The sequence below is a fragment of the Apteryx rowi genome, unplaced genomic scaffold (genome assembly GCF_003343035.1).
Source record: "Apteryx rowi isolate R43461 unplaced genomic scaffold, aptRow1 scaffold_200, whole genome shotgun sequence".
In the NCBI taxonomy this organism is placed as follows: domain Eukaryota; kingdom Metazoa; phylum Chordata; class Aves; order Apterygiformes; family Apterygidae; genus Apteryx; species Apteryx rowi.
Genome location: NW_020448309.1, coordinates 241376 through 262284, shown reverse-complemented (window position 1 = coordinate 262284; position 20909 = coordinate 241376). Strand labels below are relative to the sequence as shown.

General features: G+C 57.3%; 1 protein-coding gene across 2 annotated transcripts; it reads right to left on the bottom strand.

The window, feature by feature from the left end:
- On the bottom strand, nt 1-3965 carry MYOG (myogenin). 2 transcript variants are annotated; one of them, XM_026063786.1, is made up of 3 exons: nt 3480-3965; nt 990-1071; nt 1-166 (listed from the first exon to the last, which is right to left on the bottom strand). In XM_026063786.1, the coding sequence occupies exons 1-3, from the start codon at nt 3957-3959 to the stop codon at nt 45-47; spliced, it is 684 nt and encodes a 227-aa protein (XP_025919571.1). In that variant the 5' UTR covers nt 3960-3965; the 3' UTR covers nt 1-44. The 2 variants fall into 2 exon arrangements, with proteins under 2 accessions (XP_025919571.1, XP_025919572.1); XM_026063787.1 differs by having other exon boundaries at nt 45-166; nt 990-1067; nt 3476-3959.
- Nucleotides 3966-20909: the final 16944 nt, after the last annotated feature.

Sequence of the window (20909 nt, the reverse complement as noted above, 5' to 3'; positions counted from 1 at the left end):
CCACCCTGTTACCAGCTCAAATTGCCACCGGGGTTTCTGCTGGCTCAGTTTTGAACTCGCTCCTCCTGAAACGTCACAGCCACATCCTCCACGGCGATGCTCTCCACGATGGAGGAGAGGGAGTGGAGGTTGCGGTCCTCCGAAGCATCGTCAGCCAAGAGGTGATCTGCGGGGAGCAGGGGAATAACATCTTTGCTGGAGATGGGGGTGGGCTGGGGACCATGTGCCCAGGGGACGCTCCCCTATTTGGGGTCTCTGGGGCTGGGGACAGCTCCTGGCACCATGCAGGGGATGCCCCATGATGTCCCACGCAGCCAGAGTGACTTGGGGACCTGCTCTTGACTTGCACCCGGGGGTTAGGGGATGAGACTGTCCTTCAGAGAGGGCAATGGGGAGCAGAACTTTGGGATACTTTTTAGACTTTGTTCCCTGTTGGCAAATGAGACTTGAGAGCAAGTTTCTGCCTCCTGGAAAAAAACAGGTGGAATTGGGATGGAAGGGGGGGGGAGTAACCACAAAACTGAAAAAAAATCAGCAGCTGCTATGGGGGTGGGCTGGGGGCCCAGAGGCGAGGGGAAGGGAGCCTGGGGAGAATGATGCTCAGGGCGTGCAGTGGGCAAAGCAAAGCCAAGGGATGGCAAAGAGCAAATCCTTCATGGGGACCAAGCCAGCCTGGTTCTGGGCTGCTCCAGTCCAGCTTCTTGGCTGGTTGGGAGCAGGCATCTCAGGGAAATCAACATCTCCAGGCACTAAGAGAAGCCTGGACTCACTGAGCATCGAGCCAAGAAGGCACTGGAGGATTTATGGGCCTCTAGGGGCTCACGTCTCTGCACCGGCAGAAGTCTGCGGAGTGGGGAGAGAAGGACAAGGCTCCCTTTGTCCTCTCCGAGCACTGCTCGGAGTCAGTATCCCCTCCCAGTTGTCCTCGCCCTGGGCCCAGCGAGGCTGCAGGACGCCGGGACCCCGGGGCAAGAGGGGGAGGCTCCTACCTGCAGGGTTGCTGCCAAACTCCAGCTGGGTGCTCCACTCGGGGCTGCAGGAGGAGCTGCCAGACCCGCACTCGCCGGCTGCCTGCAAGGAGCCGAGACGCTGAGCGTGGGCATCGCTGCCTCCACCCCCCCGAAACACCCTGGGGCCCACCCGTCGCTCTCGGCCTCAGCACAGYGTCCAAGCGGAGATGGGCACATCCCTTGCCACCCTCCCTGTGAAGCTGTTGGCAGGACTGGACGAAGTATTCAAGGTCTCTGGGGCCGATCAGGGCCTGACATCGGCATGAGGGGAGCCAGGATGGGCTGTCCCTGTGCGAACATGGTCCCCGTGCCCCTGCCCCTTCCCTCCAAGCATCCCCAGCACCACGGTCCAGCACAACCTGCAGGGATAAACCTTGGGATCAAGCTCCTGGTGGTGGTTTGCTCTTAGAAAGGGAGAGAAAGGGCATCTTTTTGCTTGGTCAACAACCAAAACAGCTGAGAAACATTTTGGGGGGCTCTGGGCACTGTGGTCAACAAGTGAAAAATGCTGCCGTCAGCTCGCTACAGGTGAAAAAGTGTCTTTTCACCCAATGACTGGGAGAAAGGGCTACAGATAGACACCCATCCTTTGGCAAAATGACCTTTTACTGAAAATCACCTAATCAGGATAACAGAGCTGTCAAACGGGCTGGAAATTCTCTGGCCATCACAAGGRGAATTTCTGGGGAGTAGGTCTTTTGGCATTTTGATTTGTGGATTCTGGGTCAATTGGATGTTTCGCTGAGAAGTGACAACCTAAAAAATGAGACAGTTACTCAGCAAAACTCTGGATTCTTTTTTTTTTTGTCTTCATCTCTCAATCTTGAAGTGGATGTTCATTGACCTGTGCTGAGCCTGAAATACAATTTTGCATTGCCAGTTGTGGCAGCAACCCCAAAGCACCGTCTGTTATTTGTAGCCATCTAAAAACAGCACCTTGGGGATAAAAAAGCACAGCAGCACCGACTCCAGGTGGAAAACAGAGGTGGATATTTCACCTGGATAGAGCTAGTTCATGGTAACCCACAGCCGGGGAGCTAGCTGGCAAAACCCCAAATTTAGGGTCACTAGTATATCTTGGCTGCCAACACAGAGAGAGAATCAACCTCAGCTTGTCTCCGCAAGGCTTTTGCACTGAATTAAAGATTTCACACCACGTGTGAACATTAGGATGGGTTGGGCTTTCCCTTTCATAGGGAAACAAAATGAAACAAAGTCCATCCAAAGTGGGATGAAAAAATAATTTTCACTTCAGTTTGTTTCCCCCTAAAATAGGAAATTCATGCAGATATGTGGGGGGGGGGGAGGTTGCCAAAAATACTGAATTTCACACTCACTATGTGAATTCCCTGTTTCTGCCTCGGTCACAGCCAGAGACAGGAGGCCGCAAGGAGGAGCAGTTATGCAGGAACTGCTCAGCGTGGGTCGTATTTGGGCAAGCACTTTGCGTCAATACATTTGCAGGGACAGCAGAAAAATCCAAGTGAATCAAACCAGTGTGAGTGCGTAGCTTGGGTGTACCCTGGGAAGTCCCAAGGACTTTTTACAGTGATGCCTAAGATTGTTTTCAGTCCTTTACACAGCCCCTAAATGTACACACTGGGCTATCCTGATATTTGATGGTTTTCCCTTAAATCTCTTGGTCCTGGATCAGATGAATCTCTGTGAATCCCAATTTTCCATGCATCTTATAAAGTCCATTTGTCACCCTCATGGCAGCAGGGAAAAGCATGCCCACGTATCTGCCCAGGAATCATAGGGCAGATAAAAATGTCCCCTCAAAACCTGGTTAAACCACCAAAATCTGGTGATTCAAAGGGTCCTGGCTTACAGTGTGCGTCCGCTCGGGGCCAGCAGCCCTAAGGGCAAGACGCAGCCTCTGCGAGCGTTCCCGCCTGGCTCTCAAACCGGCTTCTTTGTTCCGAGAAAAGGCTTCAGCAGGTGCTTCCGCTCCGATCCCCCCGTCCTTTCGCCCTGTCCCTTGCTCAGGACACTCCGCGCCAGCCGCCAAGGATATTTTGTTTTATTTATGCCTTTATTAGCTCTGGCAAGTAAGGGCGCACGTGCCATGCTCTGTACAGCATCCAGCACTGGAGCATGCAGCCCACACTACACGTATATAAATATATATGTGTGTATATAGGGGAAAGAGAGCTATAGATCCACTTTGCCTGAGGATGTGAGAGCACAGTTTGGGCTGGATCGTCACTGCCCCGTGCAGAGCACATCTGCCAGCCCATGGTGGCATCGTCTGCCTTGGCTCTGCTGTCCTGAGGGCTGGGGGGCCCCGCTCCCCCCCCCCGGCAGGTCCGGATCTGCCACCTCCAGGTCCCGTCCCCGCGCTCCAGGGCTGGTTCCTCTTCCTGGGACCGCTAGCGATTCATCCCCCYGCTGCCCAGGGTGGTGGTGGCCCTAGCCCAAGGCGGGAACCGTGGGGCTGTGCACCCCGGGGTGGGCAGGGGCACTTACCGCCGGCTGGGAGGCCGTGCTGCGGAAGCGCAGGTCCCTCTGCTCCCGCTCCTGCTGGTTGAGGGTGCTGAGCAGGGTCTGCAGGCGCTCGATGTACTGGATGGCGCTGCGCAGGATCTCCACCTTGGGCAGCCGCTGGTTGGGGTTGAGCAACGTGCTCCGCTTCAGGGCCTCGAAGGCCTCGTTCACCTTTTTTAACCTGCGCTTCTCCCGCAGGGTGGCCGCCCGGCGCCGGTCAATGGAGACCGTCTTCCGCTTGCAGATCTTGCAGGCCCAGGGCAGGCATTGCCCTGGGCAGTGCTCGGGCAGGGCCGAGTCCTTCTCCTCCATGCCCACCCTGCCCTCGGCGCACAGGGCCACGTCGGGCCGCTCCGGGAAAGCCGTCGGCTCATAGCCCTGCAAGCGGGAGCCCAGGAAGTTTTCCCCGTCGTAAAACCTTTGGTCCGGGAAAAAGTAGGGGTTGGTCTCGAAGAGCTCCATGGGCGGCTGGGCGGCGGGGAGACGTGTGCACGGCTCGGGGACGGCTGCTCCGTCTCCTCACGCCAACTGGTTGGTGCCATTTAAACCCCGGCGCTGGCATTAAATCACGGAGATAAATATAGAAAACCTAAAGGAAACCTGAGCCCGCCCTAAGCTGCTGCCTCACATCAAAACTTGTCCATCTGATTTCATGTGCTCTCCCCGTGGGGATTACGCTGCCCGGGCCGGGCCGCGGCCGTGCCGGGGGTGGGGGGGGTGGTCTCGGGGAAGCTGGCACGTCGGGAAGAGCAGCTCGGCCGCCCCGCGAGCAAGGGCCTCGTTCGAGCCCTTTGGGTGCCGCTGGGGACGGCGGGCGGGCAGGCGGCCGCGGGGCTGCCGGCTCCGTCCCGCGTTCCTGCATCATCCGGTCCTTTCGGTCACCCGGAACCAGCACGGCCGGGCTGGGGGAGAGCAGCGCTCAGGCAGCTCCAGCCCACCCTGGGGCGGACGGTCCCGTGCCCCGGCCTCAGCTGCATGGGATCCTGCTGGATCCCTGCTCTTGGCATCCCAGTCCCTTCCCCGAGCAGCCCGTCCACGAGCACCGCTAGCGAGGCAGCGCCCGTCCCACCTGCCCCGAAGCATTGCTCCGCTCCGTGCCTCCCTCCCGCCCCAGGCTCTGACAAGGCGGGCTTTTCCCTCCCTCCCCGGGAGGAAGAGGTGCTCAGGGTAGGCGAGAGCAGCCGGCATGGCTCAGTGGTGAGTTTGGGGCAAGTCCTTCCTCCACCACGGGCTGCACAAAGGTCCCTGGCTGAGTCACTTAGCCCAGACACCGAGCAGCATTTTAGGTGTGAAATCCCTTCTCTTCCAGGGCTCTTCCACAGCACTRAAACCAAAGGACGCCTTCTCCTGCTTGTCCCCGGACCCCTTGTCTGGCCAAGCTTGGAAGATGAACCATCCTGACACTGTCCTTCCCCTGCCACCGCTWATCCAAGCTTGCCTCTGGTGCTAGGTGCTGGACGTGTGTATAGCAAAAGCCCCTGCCCRGATGCCAAGGCCATCCTGCCATATCACTCTCTCCTGGCAGAGGCATGTCATTCCTACCTTGCCAATGGGGAAAGCGAGGCACAACTATGGGCCCCGTATGGGCAAGAGCAGGGTTGGGATTTTATCTGCTTCTCTGCCCTCCTGACTGACTCCAACCYCTGGACCGTGTCTCTCCAGCTTTGTCTTTAATTCAGAGGGGTTTTTTTCCGCTGGGAACAGAAGAAACCATCTCCCATCTTGTCCTATTCCTGCTCCAGGCCAAATTCCAGCCAAGGGATCGGCCAGTGGAAAGAATGTCAGCAAAGAGAAGGGCAAAACGTGACGAGATTTTCCTTCCCCAAATCCCCCTCCCCGGGTTGGGCCGTGCTACATCGCATTCCCTGGGCCCTCCCGCTTGCACCCTCGGTGACTTTGGGTTGATTTCTGGCCATTTTGAACCTGTTGCCGTTAAAGGGAGGGCTCTGACCAAGGGCTGGCCATTTGCCAGCGCAAACTGCTGCCAGGCGGCATCTTGTTGGCTCCTAAAACAGGCTGCCCAGGGAGGCTGCGCTGGGGATCAGTCGCCCCCCCAAGCCGAGTACACCCTTTCCCACCTCCACCGAGAGCTTTCCCCTCACCCCAAGCTCACTGAAAGCCCTCCAAGCCTAGCTGGTCCGCTGGTGAGCAGGAATGCCCGCTGAAAACCCTCCTACCCGCTTGGCCCCATGGCAATGACTTCTTTGGGACTAAGAGCCTTAAAATGTGGCCTACACCYGCTTTTGCTGTCCCATGGAGAGAGCTGGGGTCCTCCGGAGGTTTGGCCTGAAGGACCGAGCTCTGCACACCCCAGATCTGGGGGACATCACACCCACAAGGATTTCTTAGCCCGTACTTTTACAGTGATAAAACTACTGGAGATCAACAGTAGTAAAAGCAGGGACTGCAGCGTCGAATTCAGCCTGGCCTCAGTGTAAACCCTGCGGTCCCTGGCGTCAAGCAAAACCCCTTAAATATACAAGAAGGAAATGTCAAAGTCCCAGCCTGACCCGTGCATTAGGTAAAAGCAGTAAAGCAGTTATGTCCCTGAGAGTTTGCAAAGGAGCTGGCTGAGCTGCAGCGATGCTACACTACTATAGACAGAGATGGCTGTGAGCGTGAAGCTGTGACCAGGGGATAACCCGTGCCCAAGAGCTTCACATAAACCAGCTGAGAAGAAATTTGCCTTGCTTAAGTGGACTTTTATCCTTGGAAATTGCTGGTGGATGCAATCTTGACAAGCTCTTCGAGCTGGACGCAGTAGGACCACTCAGCCTTTGCTGTATAGATGGCTTTTTTTAATTGAGATAGTGTGTTTGGAGGATAAAGAAACSAGCAGTGACATAACAGGCTTAGAGGTCCGTGGGACATGTGGCAGGCCCATACAACAGACCGGTCAAGCATTTAGCACTTCATAAAATGGGGGCAGCATCACTTGAGCAGGCGCTGGCAGTTGCGGTGGGCTTTCCCYGGCGAGGCGGGGAGCGGGCTCAGCGTGGCCCCGACGCACAAGCCAGGTCTCCTTCCAGCTCCTGGTGGCCAAGCGGGCAGCAGTGCTGGGAGGCACCCCACAGGCGTCTATCCCTGGAGATGGGGAGGAAAGGCCACCAGTAAGAGACYAGTGCACCCCAGCACAGGGACTGGGGAGAGAGATCCAGCACTGGGAAGGGATCCCAAAGGGCTGGAGTCATCCCAGCTCCTTTCGGGTGTCTGATGTGGGTCATCCCCAGAGACACGGGGAGCCGGGATAGCGCTACGCCCACCCCACCGTGGCTCTGCTCCTCCATCCGTGGTGCCAGTCAGACCCTCTTTGTCGAGGTGGGACCTATTCCCGGACACGGTGTGGAGATACAGCCCAGTCTGGGGTCCCCAAGCCCRGTGAGCACATGCACCCAGGCTGCCAAGAGACCCCAGGGTCCGGGCTACCCGGGGGGCTCCCTTGCTAGTCTACACCATCCTGAACACCCAGTGGATCACCGCGGCCAGGGCCACGGGATGGGCAGAGCAGGGCGGCTTTTCCCAGGTCTCACTGCTGCCCGTGCCGACTGCACCCTGGGTAATTCAGAGCCGGCCAGGGGATTAGGGCTCTGCTGCCTGCTGTCAGGTTAGCCCGTGATGGATGGTCGCGGCTGGGACGCACACAAAGGCAACGCTGTGTGTGCGCCAGCGAGAACGTGTTGCAATCTGTCACGGGGTGACCTTCCCCCAGTAAAAGCGGGGGGGGGGGGGGGGGGGACACGAGGGCCTCATGGCGGTGGCTCGCACGTTTGCAGCCGGCGGGGAAAAGCAGCCATGAGGCTGAAGCTGAGCCCCAAGCTAAAAATACCAGTTCATTGAGAAAAACCCCAACAAGAAAGGTTTGTTCTTGCTCCTCCGGGCCTGCTCTCCCTGTCCTGGCTCTCCCACTGCAGCCGGGGCTGCTGCCCTCCCCAGGTCTGAGGCCGAGGATGCGGGATAGCCCCTCGCATCTTGCTTTTCTGCATTTTGGCAGAGCCCACGAGCACGTCCCAGCCCAACGCGTGGTGCTGCAYGCGCAGGCGCTGTGCTGGAGGCCTGATGGCAGCCGGTGCATTTGGTGCCAGTTGGCTCCTTCCATTGGAAAGGGCAGAAAAAGCGGCAAGTTTGGGGGGGTTGGAAGCGAGCCAGGCGGTAGAGACAGCACTGACACCCCAAGGGCCGCAGGCAATATCCTGCTGCTGGGAAGAAAGAGGCTGGGCATAGGTTTTGAGTAGGGGACGGGATCCAGCAAAGAGACCATCCCGCTGAACAGTGGGAAGGATTTCTGGGCAGGAAAGAAGTTCCCCCCCAAAAAAGCCATTTCCTCCAGCCAATGCGCAAGCAAAGTTGTCCCAGTGCCGGGACCAACCAGGGACCTTGCCGCCCCACTCGTACCCCTGCGGACCSCGCTGCCCCGTGTCCCCTCTTGCTTTCCAGCCTTGCCGCCATCCCTTCCTGCTGCAGTGACAAGTCGTAACATATTTGGGAGCAGCTGCAGGCGGCGTGGGGATGCTTGGCCCTCTCCCTGCTCCCCCGCGGCCCAGGCGAGGAATGCAGAGCAGACCTCTCCTCGGACACCCTGGATTTCCGAAGTGCCTGCTCGCCGCAGATTTGGRATGGTGACAGCTGCTCGGCCGCAATGGGGCCACGGCAGCCGGCGACCCACGCTCGGAGCCTGCCCTGCGGCGAGCTGGGAGCTGCAGGCATCGTGGGGCCAGGTCTCAACCTGCCAGGGATTTGGGACTGTTTTTAGGTCCAGCCTGGGAGTAGCAGTGGGGCACTGTCTCCCACTCTCCATCACTGCCTGGGAAGCAAGTAGTGGTGGCAGGGGCAGCTGGCAGCCCCTTCCTGACCTGTATCTGCCAGCTCACCCAGTCTGGGTTCTCCGGTGGGTTGGGAGAGCAATCGAACAGGGTTTGTGCAGCGCCGTGCACAAGCACCAGGCAGGCCAAATTTGCCCAGGCTAACAGACGTGTTTTTCCCATGCCGCTGGCATCAGGACAGAGCCAGGAGGGTGGCAGAGCCATGCCAGCCCCGAGCTGGGCAGCCCCCAGGTGCAAGGAGCAGTTGTGCCCCCTCCGTGCCGTGYCTATAGTGTGACTGACCTGCTTCTCATCTGTCCCCACTTTACAGCCATGTGATATTAGTAGCAGTAGTGGGGTGTTATTGTACAGCTACCTTGGAGGAGTAAAGTGCAACTGGGTAATGGGGGTATTCTGATTACTAATTATTGTCCTTGGTTTTAGGGGTGATGTTGCTAATTAATAGAGTCATTGCTTCTCCAGATCTGTTTAAGGGCCAGGGCGAAGRGCAGGAGGTTTAGCTGCTCCAACTAGCCCTGTTGTGCCCCAGCATATCAGTCCACTGGCTCCTGGTCCAGAGACCATACTGGGTGCCCTGACCTACCAGTCTGCTGGCTTCCAGTCCGGAGACCATACTGAGTGTCCCAGCCCACCAATTCACTCGCTTCCAGTCCGGAGACCATACTGAGTGTCCCAGCCCACCAGTTCACCGGCTCCCAGTCCAGAGGCCATACTGGCTGCCCCAACATACCAGGCTGCTGGACTACACTTGTTGAGTCCTGCTGTGCCCCAGTGGCAGCACGAAACTGCTTGTGTTTCTGCCATGCCATGGCCACCCTTGCTTCATGGCCCCATGTCCTGGACATGGTCTTTCTTTCTCCCAACCCACCAGCCCTAAAATACAGCTGGAGGAGGGCATTGCCTGGCAGGGCCCCTGCTAACAGACCCCACTTTGACAAAGCATGAGCATGMCAGGCCCATGGGCTCTCCTGTCAGGAGTCCCACTATGCTAGGGTGTCCCCGGCATGCAAGAGGCTGCAGCTCTGTCCCATGCACAGAGCGCCCGGCCAGCCGAGCTGCCCCCGCATGTGTCACAGAGGGACCAGGGAGCACTCGGGTTGTCAACAACGGGCTGTTTTCATGRGGTGGGAGAGTCTGGCTCGGCGAACTGGAGAACAGGTGGATATTTGGAGGAAGACCCATGAATGCAAGGGATTCATGAGCGACATGTGGCGGCTATTTGACTCCACGAGCGGGACAGCTGTCTGGGTCAGGGGATGGCRCAAGGCCCGGGGATGGGAGCTGGGGACAGCAGTGTCCCTCAGCAGCGGACAGTGGGTGGGCAGCCCCAAGGTGGTCTGCAAGGAGCTGCTGCAGAGATGAAGCTGGAGGGGTCCAGAGCCGGTGTGCTGAGTCAGAGCCAAAAACACTCAGGCAGCTTCAGTCCAGGTCTCGTGGATGGCTGACCATGGAGTCATCGCCAGCTAYGTACTGGGCATGTTCCAGCTGTGGGGCTCAAGAGGCCCTGAAGGTCCAACCTGAATCCGGATGCTGATGCTCTGGGATCAGTGTCYGAGGAACAGGGGGAAAAATGAGACAGAGGTGTCTGCAGGGCTTTCAGGAGAAAAACAAGTTGCTCCTGCTTTTTTCTGCCCTCACAGCAAACATCAGCACAAGGATGGGTGACCCTCATGTAGGGCACCTTGGCCAGCTGGCAAGGGAGGGTCATGGGGATTTCCTGGCTTGGGGATGGGAGTGGAGGGGAGAGGGGACTGCAGACCCTCCCTGGGACATGCCAGCAGTGATGCCAGAYGAGCCAGTCCCTGGGGATGGGACCCAGCCCTTCCAGAGAAGCCTCACCCTGTGCATTCCCATGCCTGGAAAGAGGCTGCAGATCATGGCTCAGCCCTTTCCCTTCCAACCAGGACTCATTCCTCTGAACCAAGGGATGGGTTTCCCCCTCCATGGGGCACGTAGCCTGACGATGAGCCCCGCGGGGCAGCCGTGCCCATGCCTCGCACAGAGCCCTAGAAACACCCCAACTCCTGCTCGCATACTCAGCTGTCGGGTGCTCCAGCAAGTGGTGTCAGGCCCGGTCAAGCGTCTCACAGATAATCCCGGCCCCACAGCAGCGAGGCCCTGGTGCCGGACAGGCAGCGCAGCATGTGGATGCCCCCCCCCCCCAAGTATCCGCTGCTGGGAAACCCCTGCTGCTCACATGCTGGCCTTGCTCCCTTCCAGGGATGGTGGGAACGTGGCTGGTGGAATCATGCCATGCTTTTCTCACCCTGCTTTCCCCTGCTGACCATGGCAGGTCAAAGGCGAGGATCCCCTCCCACATCCCGTCTGCCTGGTTGCCCAACTGAGATCCCCAGTGCCTTCTCCAGCCCCTCTCCCTTTCCCAGATCCTCCCCTCATGCAAAGCTATGCCAAGTGGGAGAAAATGACCCCAATGAACACAGGCACTAGCTGACGGAGCCGGATTTGGCTACCATGACCACGAGGCCTGGGGAAGAGAAAAACCAGTATGGTGGGGCCTCTTCCCTGACTCCACAGCAGCTGTCCCTGTGATGCTCAGGGTGGTCTTGCTGCCTCTGCGAGGCTGCTGCCTCTGTGCAACATCACTGCTGACCCATCTCCCCCCGCCAGGCCAGGGCTGGCTTTGGCRACCAGGCTGTTCCCAGGCTGTGGGTTGGAGCTGGCACCAGTCTGGGATGGGGTGTTGCAGGGATGGGGTGCAGAGGAGGGAGGCTTCCCCAGCTGGGGAARATAGGTCTCCATGGGGAGGGGGAAGAATGGGATGAAGGGGACAAGCTGAGGATGGATAGTGTCTGGACAGCCAGATAAATGCCTTGGCCCTGCAGAGACTCTGGGAGCTCCCCTGCACGCTTGCAGGGTGCTCCAACACCCCACCCCAGGGCATCAGACTCCTTCCAGCATGTCTGAAACACTCAGAAAATTAGGTGCGTGGCTGGCCACCAGCAAAACCAGCCAGGAGGACTGGAAAAGCCTTTAAGTGACAATTTTCTGAGCCTCGAGGTTGTGGCCAAGGATAACGCCCCTCCTTTGCGGTGTCACTGCAGGACTCGAGCATCCCATGGGGCTGTGGGGGGGGAACAAGGATGCCTTTTCCTTGCCAAGAGGGATGCAGAAATCATCAGCCTTCCCCTYGGCTGCCTCAGCCGTGCAGCGCTCCCGACGGGAGAGGGCACCAGAAGCCCAGTTATCGGCACGCCAAGTCCAGCCTTTGGAGCTGCACCCCACTTCAGAGGCCGAAAGCAGCTCCGACTCCTTTGAACCCTCTTCCTCTTGGGAAAAACACCACCACCTCCCTGTCTAGACACCCGGGGTGTGGACACAACCCTTTGTGCGGGAGCTGAGACAGGGAATCGCCCACACAGTGACCTGGAAATCCTCAGGGCGAACCCCTGCGGGGTCCGGCACCAATTTCTGACAGGGATGAGCCCAGCTATTCATTTCCCATCCCCAAAGGATTAAAATCTTGAGGTTTGTTTTTTCCCCTCAGCGTAATGACCCCAGCAGGTGCTTTTCCTGCCGAAGAGCTGAAAATAGCTCCCAGGGTTTGGCTTCCTCCAGTTCCTGCCCCCCCCTCCCAGCTCTCCTTTTGAGCCAAAACATCCCAATCCGGGGAGGGGAGGCTAAGGAGAAGTGGGGGGACTTCCCAGAAACCCTTTCCTTTGCATTTTTATTGTGGACTGGAGGGGAAAAGGTCCTAGGGAAGGAATTTTTGACCTTGTCTTTACCCACCCTCTTGCACTTGATTCTCTCCAAGGGACTGTCTCCGCTTTCACCCCATCAGAAGGGACAGGAATTTGCTTTGAGCTTTTTTGTCTCTCATATTTCCCTTCCAGGGTCCTCYCCAGCATGGACCTGCAGGAGATGTGCCCCAGCATCCTGCTCAGCCACTCTTGCCTGGTGTCACGTCTTTTGCCTTTGGACTTATTGACTTAATCGCTTTTGGGGAGCAAACGGCTGAGGGGAGCAGAAGCCCTAGGCAGCCAATGTCTCATGGTGATCCCCAACATGCCAATGGCTGCACGTGTCCATCTCCCCAGGCAGCACTCAAATGAGCAGACACCACCGACCAGCCCCAAGGGCTTTCTCAGGACACCACTTATCCCTGTATCAAAGCCATCCTCCTTACGGACTAATTACCTGGGACTAATTACCTGGGTGCTGTGCCATGTGGGAGGCAGTGGTTCTGCTCTTCGCTCCAGGGATGTTCCTGACTGCCCAAAGGACCTTTGGACGTGGAGGACAGACACTCATTTTGAGCATTTCTTTAGAGAGCCCAAATCCAGAAACTGGGAGCTCCTGTTGCCCKCAGCACTGGGCGGGTCCCTGATACCTGGGAAGGGACCTAGGGGTGCACCTGGGGCAATATCTGAGTTTGTCTTTCCCACTGCTTGTTCGGTGGCTGTGCTGGATCTCAGCTCCCCTTTAAAGCCAGCAGATAAGCAGAGGTGCGGTATTACATCTCCCCAGCCTGCTGTGATATTTTGGGAAAACGGAGCAGGCGTGAGACTGGGCTTGACCCTCTTTACTCCCTGCAGAAAAACACGAGGGACAAGGAGCCAAGGGGGGAGCTTCCTTCCCYGTCCCATCCCTGCATCTCCACCCTGAAATGGAGGAGACAAACAGGGACAGCAAATGCTGGGCTGCTTCGGCCAGGGTTTTTCGTGGGAAAGGGCTGCTCCTGGGGGTCGGGCTGAGCCTTGTTCCCGACAGGTCTCCAGAGAGCCAGGCGGGATGTTTGACTGCYGCTGAGCTGGGGACTGGCGGTGGCTTTGCAGAGAAAAGCTCTGGAGGTGGCTTTGATCACAGCTCCCCAGAAAGGCAACTTCTGCATCCTCCCTCTCCCCCTCTCTGCACTGTGAGGCACAGGAACAGACACGGGCCCTTAGCATCCCAAAAACAAGGGCTAGGAGCCAGCTCCTGAGACACTTTGGGGCTGAGACACTGAACCTCCTGTGTCTGGTTCCCACTTCTGCAAAGCCTCACGCACAACAGGCGAGGCATCACGGGAATGCAGCACAGCATCCCATGGCAGGAGCAGGTCCCCTAGACACCACTGCAGCGAGTTGCCTTTCTCCATCTCCTCACTCTTCCCAGGACATAAATTCATCTGGGTGTTTCCCACCACACAGCTGGGCAAACTATGAGCTGGGCCCTGCAACCTGAATCCTTTCAACCCATTGGAGCAAGGGGAGGAAACCTGGAAGAAGCAGCCAGGCTTGCTGCCCTGTGTCCGTYGGGGCTGGTATGTGCCAAGCTCATGGCAGGGGACTTCTATTTGCACATCCTGAAGGAACACAGCCAGTGTTTCTGTGGGAATGTCACTACTGAATATCTCTGGGTTTTTCTGCGCAATGCAAAYATCACATGTCCTGCTACAACGTCATCACAGAGTCGCATCAGAGTCCAGAGCCCTTGCTCTACAGAAGCTATCCCCAAGGGAGAAATGTTGGGACGCTGTTTTGGTTGGTGATCAGATGTTTTGGGGAATGTTTGCGCTGATCTGGGGCCATGTGGAAAGGATCGCAGCAGAAAGAGGAGAAGGGGAACTGAACAGGAGGCGGATCCCCTTTGCTGATAAGGAATTTTCCATGTCTTCAATAGCACTGTGTAGATTTAGGCATCTGTGAAGGATTTAAACRGCATGCAATGTAGGGGACCTGGCCAGAGAAATTCTGTCCCGACTTCATTTCTGGAAATAAAACAACAACAACAAGCCCTTGAGCTTGGAGAGATCCGATGGAAATAATTTTAGCAACAGCATCTCTGCRCTGCAGAATGCAGGACTTGCAGGCTGGAGAAATCACCTCCCGCCAAGAGCCTGACAGCTCAATCCTAATAGAGAAAGAGCTTTTTCTTTGGAGGGTGGAGATGTGATTATGGTCTGTAAGTGCCTGAGTGGGGAGAAAACCCTGTTACCGAAATCAAGAGCTATTCAGCCAGCTGAGAAAGATGTCGTAAGTGACAGCTGGAAGCTAAAAGCAGAGAATTTTAAAATAGAACTGAGGGACACAATTCTAAGGTGAGAAAAAAGAAGTCTTGGGWCCAGCATCCACGGGGACATAACGTTCCCATCCCAGCTGCCTGGGGGCTGCCTCTCTTGTCTTGAACAAGGATGCCGGTGCCAGGGGACACCCCGTGAGAGGGAGGCATGGTCAGGGAAAGCAGGGAGGTGGAGAGGAGAGAAACTTCAAGTCAAAGTGGCTTCTTTGCCACTGTCATTCCTTCATCCCCTGCTTTTTCCTTCACCCAACGATGCTCTCCACGGAGTACATGGGGGCAAAGACCGGTGTCCCTGGGCCACTATGGCCCCAGCTCTTGGGCTAATCCTCACATCTACCAGGTGTAGCACTGCAATCTCTCCCAGCCTCYTCATCCCCTTCCCAATATTTGCCCAAAGATCGATCAGAAAATGATTACACCAGCTCAAAGGTCCATTAAGGGAAGAGGTTTCAGTCTCTCATCCATCTTCCCTAGCAAGCCATGGCTCACAGGGGCTCTAATGAGACATTTTTCTCTCTATGGTTTTCTTTTTTTTTTTCCTTCCCAGGAAAGTTACTGTTTTGCATGAGTCTTTGCCCCAGAAAGGTCTATGATTGCTGCTGCATGCTTCAGAGCACTTACACCACCAGCCTCCCTCCCTGTGGGCATGGCTCAGAGCCCACAGAGCCGGAGGCAGCAAGCACCAGCCCTCCTCTATGTGGGGCATGGAAGGAAAAAAAAAAAAAAAAGCTCTTTCAATAGCACTTGTCTGGTTTAAGGGATGGCCMTGGAGTGAGGGCAAAGGGTTTTATTTGTCCGATAAACTGCAGCACACTGACTTGCAGCGGTGGAAAGATTTAACCCCCTCCTGTGCCGCGTGCAAAGCTAGAAGTGGTGCTTAGGACTAGCTCTTGGCATGTGGCCTGGCTCGATAACGCTCACGGGGCTCCCTCCAGCAGCCGCTTGAGATTAAAATAGGCCCCGCACACGTGGTAAGGAAGATACATCAGGAAGAAGGCAAAGGGCCTGGGTTGGGGCTCAGGGGCAGACACCGGCACCCCTCTGCCATCCGGAGTGTGCTGCACACCCAGCGAGACCTCTGCTCTACCCAGCTGCCATGCCATGGGCAAMGCTGGCAGAGAGCTGGCTGTGTTTTGGCACTTTGGGGACTTTTTTTTCTCTTAGATTGAGTGATGGCTCAGCATTTCYTCTCTGCCAGATCCAGACTCAGGTTCAGGCTGGCTCCAGAGCCCCGTGAGTGTCCTCTCTCCCGCCATCCTGGAGGCATGGYGTGGTGGATGACCCCGAATTCACTACCTTTCCCCAACTCTGCCTGCAGCTAAAGGGACTTGGAGGGAGCAGGGAAACATGACTAATGCTAGTCTGGGGGGTTTGGCTTAAACATCTTGCAGAGGGTGGGTTGGAGCAGGGCCAAAATACTYGACTTGGCTGCAGCCCAGTGGACTGCAGACAACATCTGGTTGGCATCTGGTGGGGCACAGAGCTGGATTTGGCCCCTCTCTCTGACCGGCTGCCGGCCTCCCTCCAGGCCTGTGCGTGGGAGCCAGCAGCCTAATGAGGATGGTATTTAGCAGAGGCTAAGGAGAGCAGCATCTCATCCTGCCTCTGCACCCACTTGCTGCATGACCCGATACAGCCCATGACTCAGTTTCTTCTTTGCGCATGGGTAGTGCTTCCAACCTGCTTTAAAAAGTGCTTTCGGCTGCAGGACTGAGATGTGCTTGGTGGAAAGTGTCAGTCTGCAGGAAGGCGGATATCTCTCTGTCATCTTTCAGCRCTGGATGTTTTATGTTAAAAACCCTGCTTTGAGAGTCCTGTGATTAGATGGCAACCTCAGTTTCCTGTGGTTGTGCAGAAAAGCTTGAAAATGTGGCCAGCACGTGACCTAACAGCTCAGGAGCCCAAAAGAAAATGAAGGGACTTCACATTTCAGACTACCTCGCAGGAATTTTTTTAAAGCTGTGTCACAGCCATTGAGTATCTGCTGCAGCTCCTGAACCCTGCAGCAAGTCCAGACAAGGATGCTCCACTCTGGAAAAGCGGGATGCTCCTTGCCACCCAAATGGCTTCCCATGGGACGAGGACCATGTACAGCCCCAGGGCCACACATGGCATCTGCCCATTTAATCCCCAAGGGATTCAGGGAACAACTCAGGAAATGATGTCCTACCACATGCTGACGCCTGCCAGGGCTCCTCATCACCCTGGTGGCACTGGCAGGGGGGTACCACAGTGCAAGCATCATTCTGCAGCAGGGCTGAGCACCACCGAGTGAGGCTGAGCCCCGCGATCACTCCTGATAACCCTGTTTGCTGAAGACAGCCTCAAAAAGCACGATAGTCCAATGCTCGAGCCATCGGGTCTCCTAATTTGTTCTTTCAGCATCTCGGCACAACAGAGGCACCTTTGGAAAAGCTTCAGTCTTTCCCAGTTTGCTTCTTCCATTTCTCCTTGTGCCATCTTGTCTGGACGCACCGGACCGTGGCGTTTGGGGGTGCCAGTCATCTTAATTAATATCTCGCAAAGAGGGTCAGCCCTCCAAGCACACAGCCCTGCACTGCTGGCACCAGCCACGCTCCTAACTTCCCTAATTAAGAGGCCCCTTTCCGTGATCAGAGGGACTCTGGGATGGTCTACATGATCGCAGAGGTGGAAAAACCTTCAGTCTTTCCTGCCTTGAGCACTTGGGATGGCAGCGTGGTGGTCCTTCATGTATGGAAACTGAGGCACGAAGTGGGACAAAGATCACACATACCGGAAAAGGCTTGAGAAATGGGTGGAACTGAGCTACCCGTGTCCTGACATGCTTTTTCAGAAAAAACATTTCTTGGCTCCTGCCTAGCCCTGGAGGTGTGCAAATGGGGTTTGGTTTCATCACCTGGGCAGACCAGCACAGCCAGCCCCAGTCCCGACATGCTGAGCCGTTCGGTGCGTCACGCTGGCAGGGCTCCAGGCGTTGAACGTTCCTGTTTTCTCTTCCTGGAGTGGGCCACGTTTTCTCCCGTTCTCCTCTTGCAGGAGACGGCGAGCTGAAAAAGCCAGGTCAGGAATGTCCTGGCGCATCAAGCCACACTGTAACTCGTGCCGTGCCTGTGCCCCCACTGTCCTTCATCCCCTGTTACTCCTGGCAGATGACACCAGGTATTTGCCAGCAGAAGATGCCCGTAGCAGCCTCATCTAATACTTCCTCGGGAACATCATGACCCATTGCAGCTCTCAGGACATTTTCTTCTTCCAAAGCCCAGCAAGGGCCTGGAGGACTTGGGTAACCTGCTGGGTGCCTGATGTTCGCAAGCAARTTGTGTTTCCTGTGTTTCTTTTAAGGAATATCTGAAACTCTTCTGACAAAAGCTCTAGCCCATTTTCAGCTGGAAAGGACGAGCAGATGACGCCACATCCGCCAGGCCTGGCCCGTGGAGCGGTCTCTGCACAAGCACCTGGAACAACCATCAATTACRACTGAGCACATTTGCTTGCTCGATTTTTGCAGGCTTTGCCAGAGTCCTAAGAAAGTTTGTTCAGGCTGGTGAAAGAGCTTGTATCTCCCTTCCCACCGGTGCCCTTTGGTGGGACTCACATCTCTCAGCTGGGAAACTCGTTCTCTGCCTGACCTCTTTTTTAGGGGTGCTGCTAAGATAAAGTATTTGGGATCACAAGTCTCAGAGGGAAACACACTGAATACACTAAGGAAAAGGAGTGGTCTTTCAGTCTCCATGTTTGGAAGATTTACATACAATTAGGCTGGGACCTGCCTATGTTTGGCTTAGCATTTCGTTCTCRTGATTAACCTGCTGGTTTTCCTGCTCTCCTCCCAGCCGGAGGTTGAGTGCAAGGATGCTTTCCTTGGGAAGAAGGCAGGTGAGAGGTTTCAGTGCTATCTCGGGATGTCCTTTCCATTCCACACTCTCATGGCACCTTGCAGAGCCCAGAGCCAGCCTGGGGGGTTGCCCTGAGCATACTTGCCCCACATGTTGCCTCTGGTTTTAGGCTTGAGCCATATAACGGGATGATGGCTTCCTCCCCGCTGTGGGGATGCGTGAAGAGAGATGCACTAGGGGCTGCGAGACACTCCAGCAAATGCCTCCCATAAATAGCAAAATGTTTATGTGAACCCGCCATCCTCCTTGGTTTATTTTTCTCCCTGCAGAGCAAACAGATCTTTTRAATCCAAATAAGCTCTCCTCACCCCGCTGCTGGCACAGCCAAAGCGCCCGGAGGTGGCACGTTGCCACAGCTCCTGGATGACCTCCAGATGCAGGACCCCCATCCCCACTCCGGCTGCTCTGTCAAGGCAGCTCAGGACAGCAAGGTGGAAGCCCAGCATATGGCACCAGGCTGTTGACGGTCCCCACAGCCATCCCCATTCCTGCCTTGGAGTGTATAGGCTCTGACGGAGGAGAGGGTCAAGGCTGTGGGACCAGCCTCAAGGGACAAATCCAGGTGTTGGCACATGTCCTGTCCCAGCACCCCAATCCACTGGAGAGATGCAGACAGGGTTTGGGAGAGCTGTGTGGAGAGTCCCCTTCCCCAAATCCAGTCCGAGGTTGTAGATGGGCTGGAAGAGGTGAGGAATCAGCCCTGGTCCATGCAGCACCTGGATAAACTGGACCCAGCCACTTATGCAGGATTAATCCTGTGGGTGCCTGGACCACAGCTGGGACAGGAGTCCTTAGAGATACTGGGAGGTGCAGAGAGCGCCCAAGGAGGGTTACACTGGGGGGGGGGGGGGGGGGGGGGGGGGGGGATGGAGGGCAGTAGCTCTGCAAGGGTCATGCTGTGGTATTTTGGGCTTGCTGGTTCAGCTCCATCAGAGTCAGATCCAGCCCCCAAACCCATTGCCACTCTGTTACTCATCAAAAAGGGAAAAATTGGGGGGGGTAGCCATTGCTTGCCAGATTTCCCCAGTAGCTTCTCCCATGATCTTAAATAGCTTCTGGGCCAGCSTCGGCACCAGTGTGGGGCATGCATCCCTCCAAACGCCTTGTCTGGGGCTGGGAAGCAACCCCTGCCTTCTCCCCACCACGCTGAGCCGAGCCCTGCAGCCAGCTGCATGCCTGGGCTGGGCTGCAGACTCCGGACGATGGGAAGCGGTGGCTGTTTTCCCCCAGTGTAGCCCCCTCCGCAAGAGATGCTGCCCCTGGATAAGGCCAACCCTGTGCCTTCCCCCCCCCCCCCAGCCCAGCTCAGGGTGCAAATCATGCTGCAGGACCCCCCATCAGAAGGCGGGGGTGCCATTTGGAGGACAGCGCCCCTGAGGAGGAAGGGCGCTTAAAGGCTCATTCCCGATCCATCCTAGCACTGATTTTGGGTGAGATGCTGCCAGCTGGAGCCTGGACGCAGCTTTGGGGCTGCCTCAAAGAAATTTCCCAGCTCGCTGTGCCGGTTCTGGTCCTGACTTTGGGTTCTGATCCCGTTCTGGGGTTGAACCCAGAGCAGAGGCTGGTCCGTGTCCAGGTGCTGCCCTGGGTCCTTGCTTGCTCAGAGCTGAGGCTGGTTCTGGTTTTGCCTCGGAGTTCACATCCCCTTCAGGAACTGTGCCTATACTAAACCTTAATGTTGGTTCTCATGCTAAAACTGGGACCCAAAGCAAGTTCGGAGCGTGGGGCCGGCGCCGGCTCTGGCACTCACACTGCTCCCAGCTCCGACTTGGCTCGTCCCGCTGGACCTCCCCTTGCCGCCGAGCTGCACCGGTTCTGCCTCTCCACGCCTGGGCCAGCCGGCTGGGCTAGTCGGGCTCCCGCCCTCGCCGCAGCCCGGTCCAGCCCACTCCCTGCTCAGTTCGGCTCTGCACAGCGAGCCCCAAATCGGGTCAGTCGCTCTTTAAACTGCTGCAGGAGCCGCCGCGCTGCACCATGTGATGCTCCGGCTCCTGCTGGAAGCTGGCAGAGGCTGCGGGAGCAGAGCGGTGCAGGGCACCCGGAGCCGAGCACGGCTCAGCTCGCTGCAGCGGAATTTGGGCGGCACCAGCGGGACACGGGCGAGCCGAGCTGGCCGTGTGCAACCCAGAGCCCCGAGCATCTCTCCGGTGCCCACCCAGCATGCCCCCTGGGCTGCCCTGGGGGTGAAGAGCTCCGTTTTTTTGGGGGGGGGGAGCACCCCAAAAAAAGCACTTGGTTTCCAGGACAAGGTGAGCTGCCGGGGCTCGGTTTGGGAGGCCGAAGCACCGTGCAAATTCGCGGCAGGAAGCAGATGGGAGGGGAGCGGAGTGTCACCGCCGGCTGCAGCGGCCGCGGGGGTCTGGCGCACGGCCGCGGGGAGTCGCGCAGGGGCGGCGGGTCCCCGGCGCTGGCGGCAGGAGGGGCAGGGGGACGAGGCGCCCGGTGCTCCCCGGCGGCTCGCAGGCGGCTGCCGCTCGCCCCGCGCGGCGCGGGACTCCCGGGCGTATTTGCAAAGCAGATCGCTGCGGGATGGAGGTGGGCGCTGCACGGGTGGGACGGGAGCGCTGGGCTGGCGGGGGCTGGCCGTGCCCCGAGGAAGAGGGAGCAGCAGGGGCAGGCACAAACGGAGACTTTTTCCCCCCCCCCCCCCCCCCCAGGCTCCATCCCATCTCACAGCACAGCTAACGATRCCAGTC

Coding starts and splice junctions, on each gene's coding strand:
- MYOG (XM_026063786.1), bottom strand. CDS start 3,959: ATGGAGCTCTTCGAGACCAACCCCTACTTTTTCCCGGACCAAAGGTTT. Junction 1,072..3,479: donor GCACGGCCTCCCAGCCGGCG/GTAAGTGCCCCT, acceptor GGCTCCTTGCAG/GCAGCCGGCGAGTGCGGGTC. Junction 167..989: donor GTTTGGCAGCAACCCTGCAG/GTAGGAGCCTCC, acceptor TGCTCCCCGCAG/ATCACCTCTTGGCTGACGAT.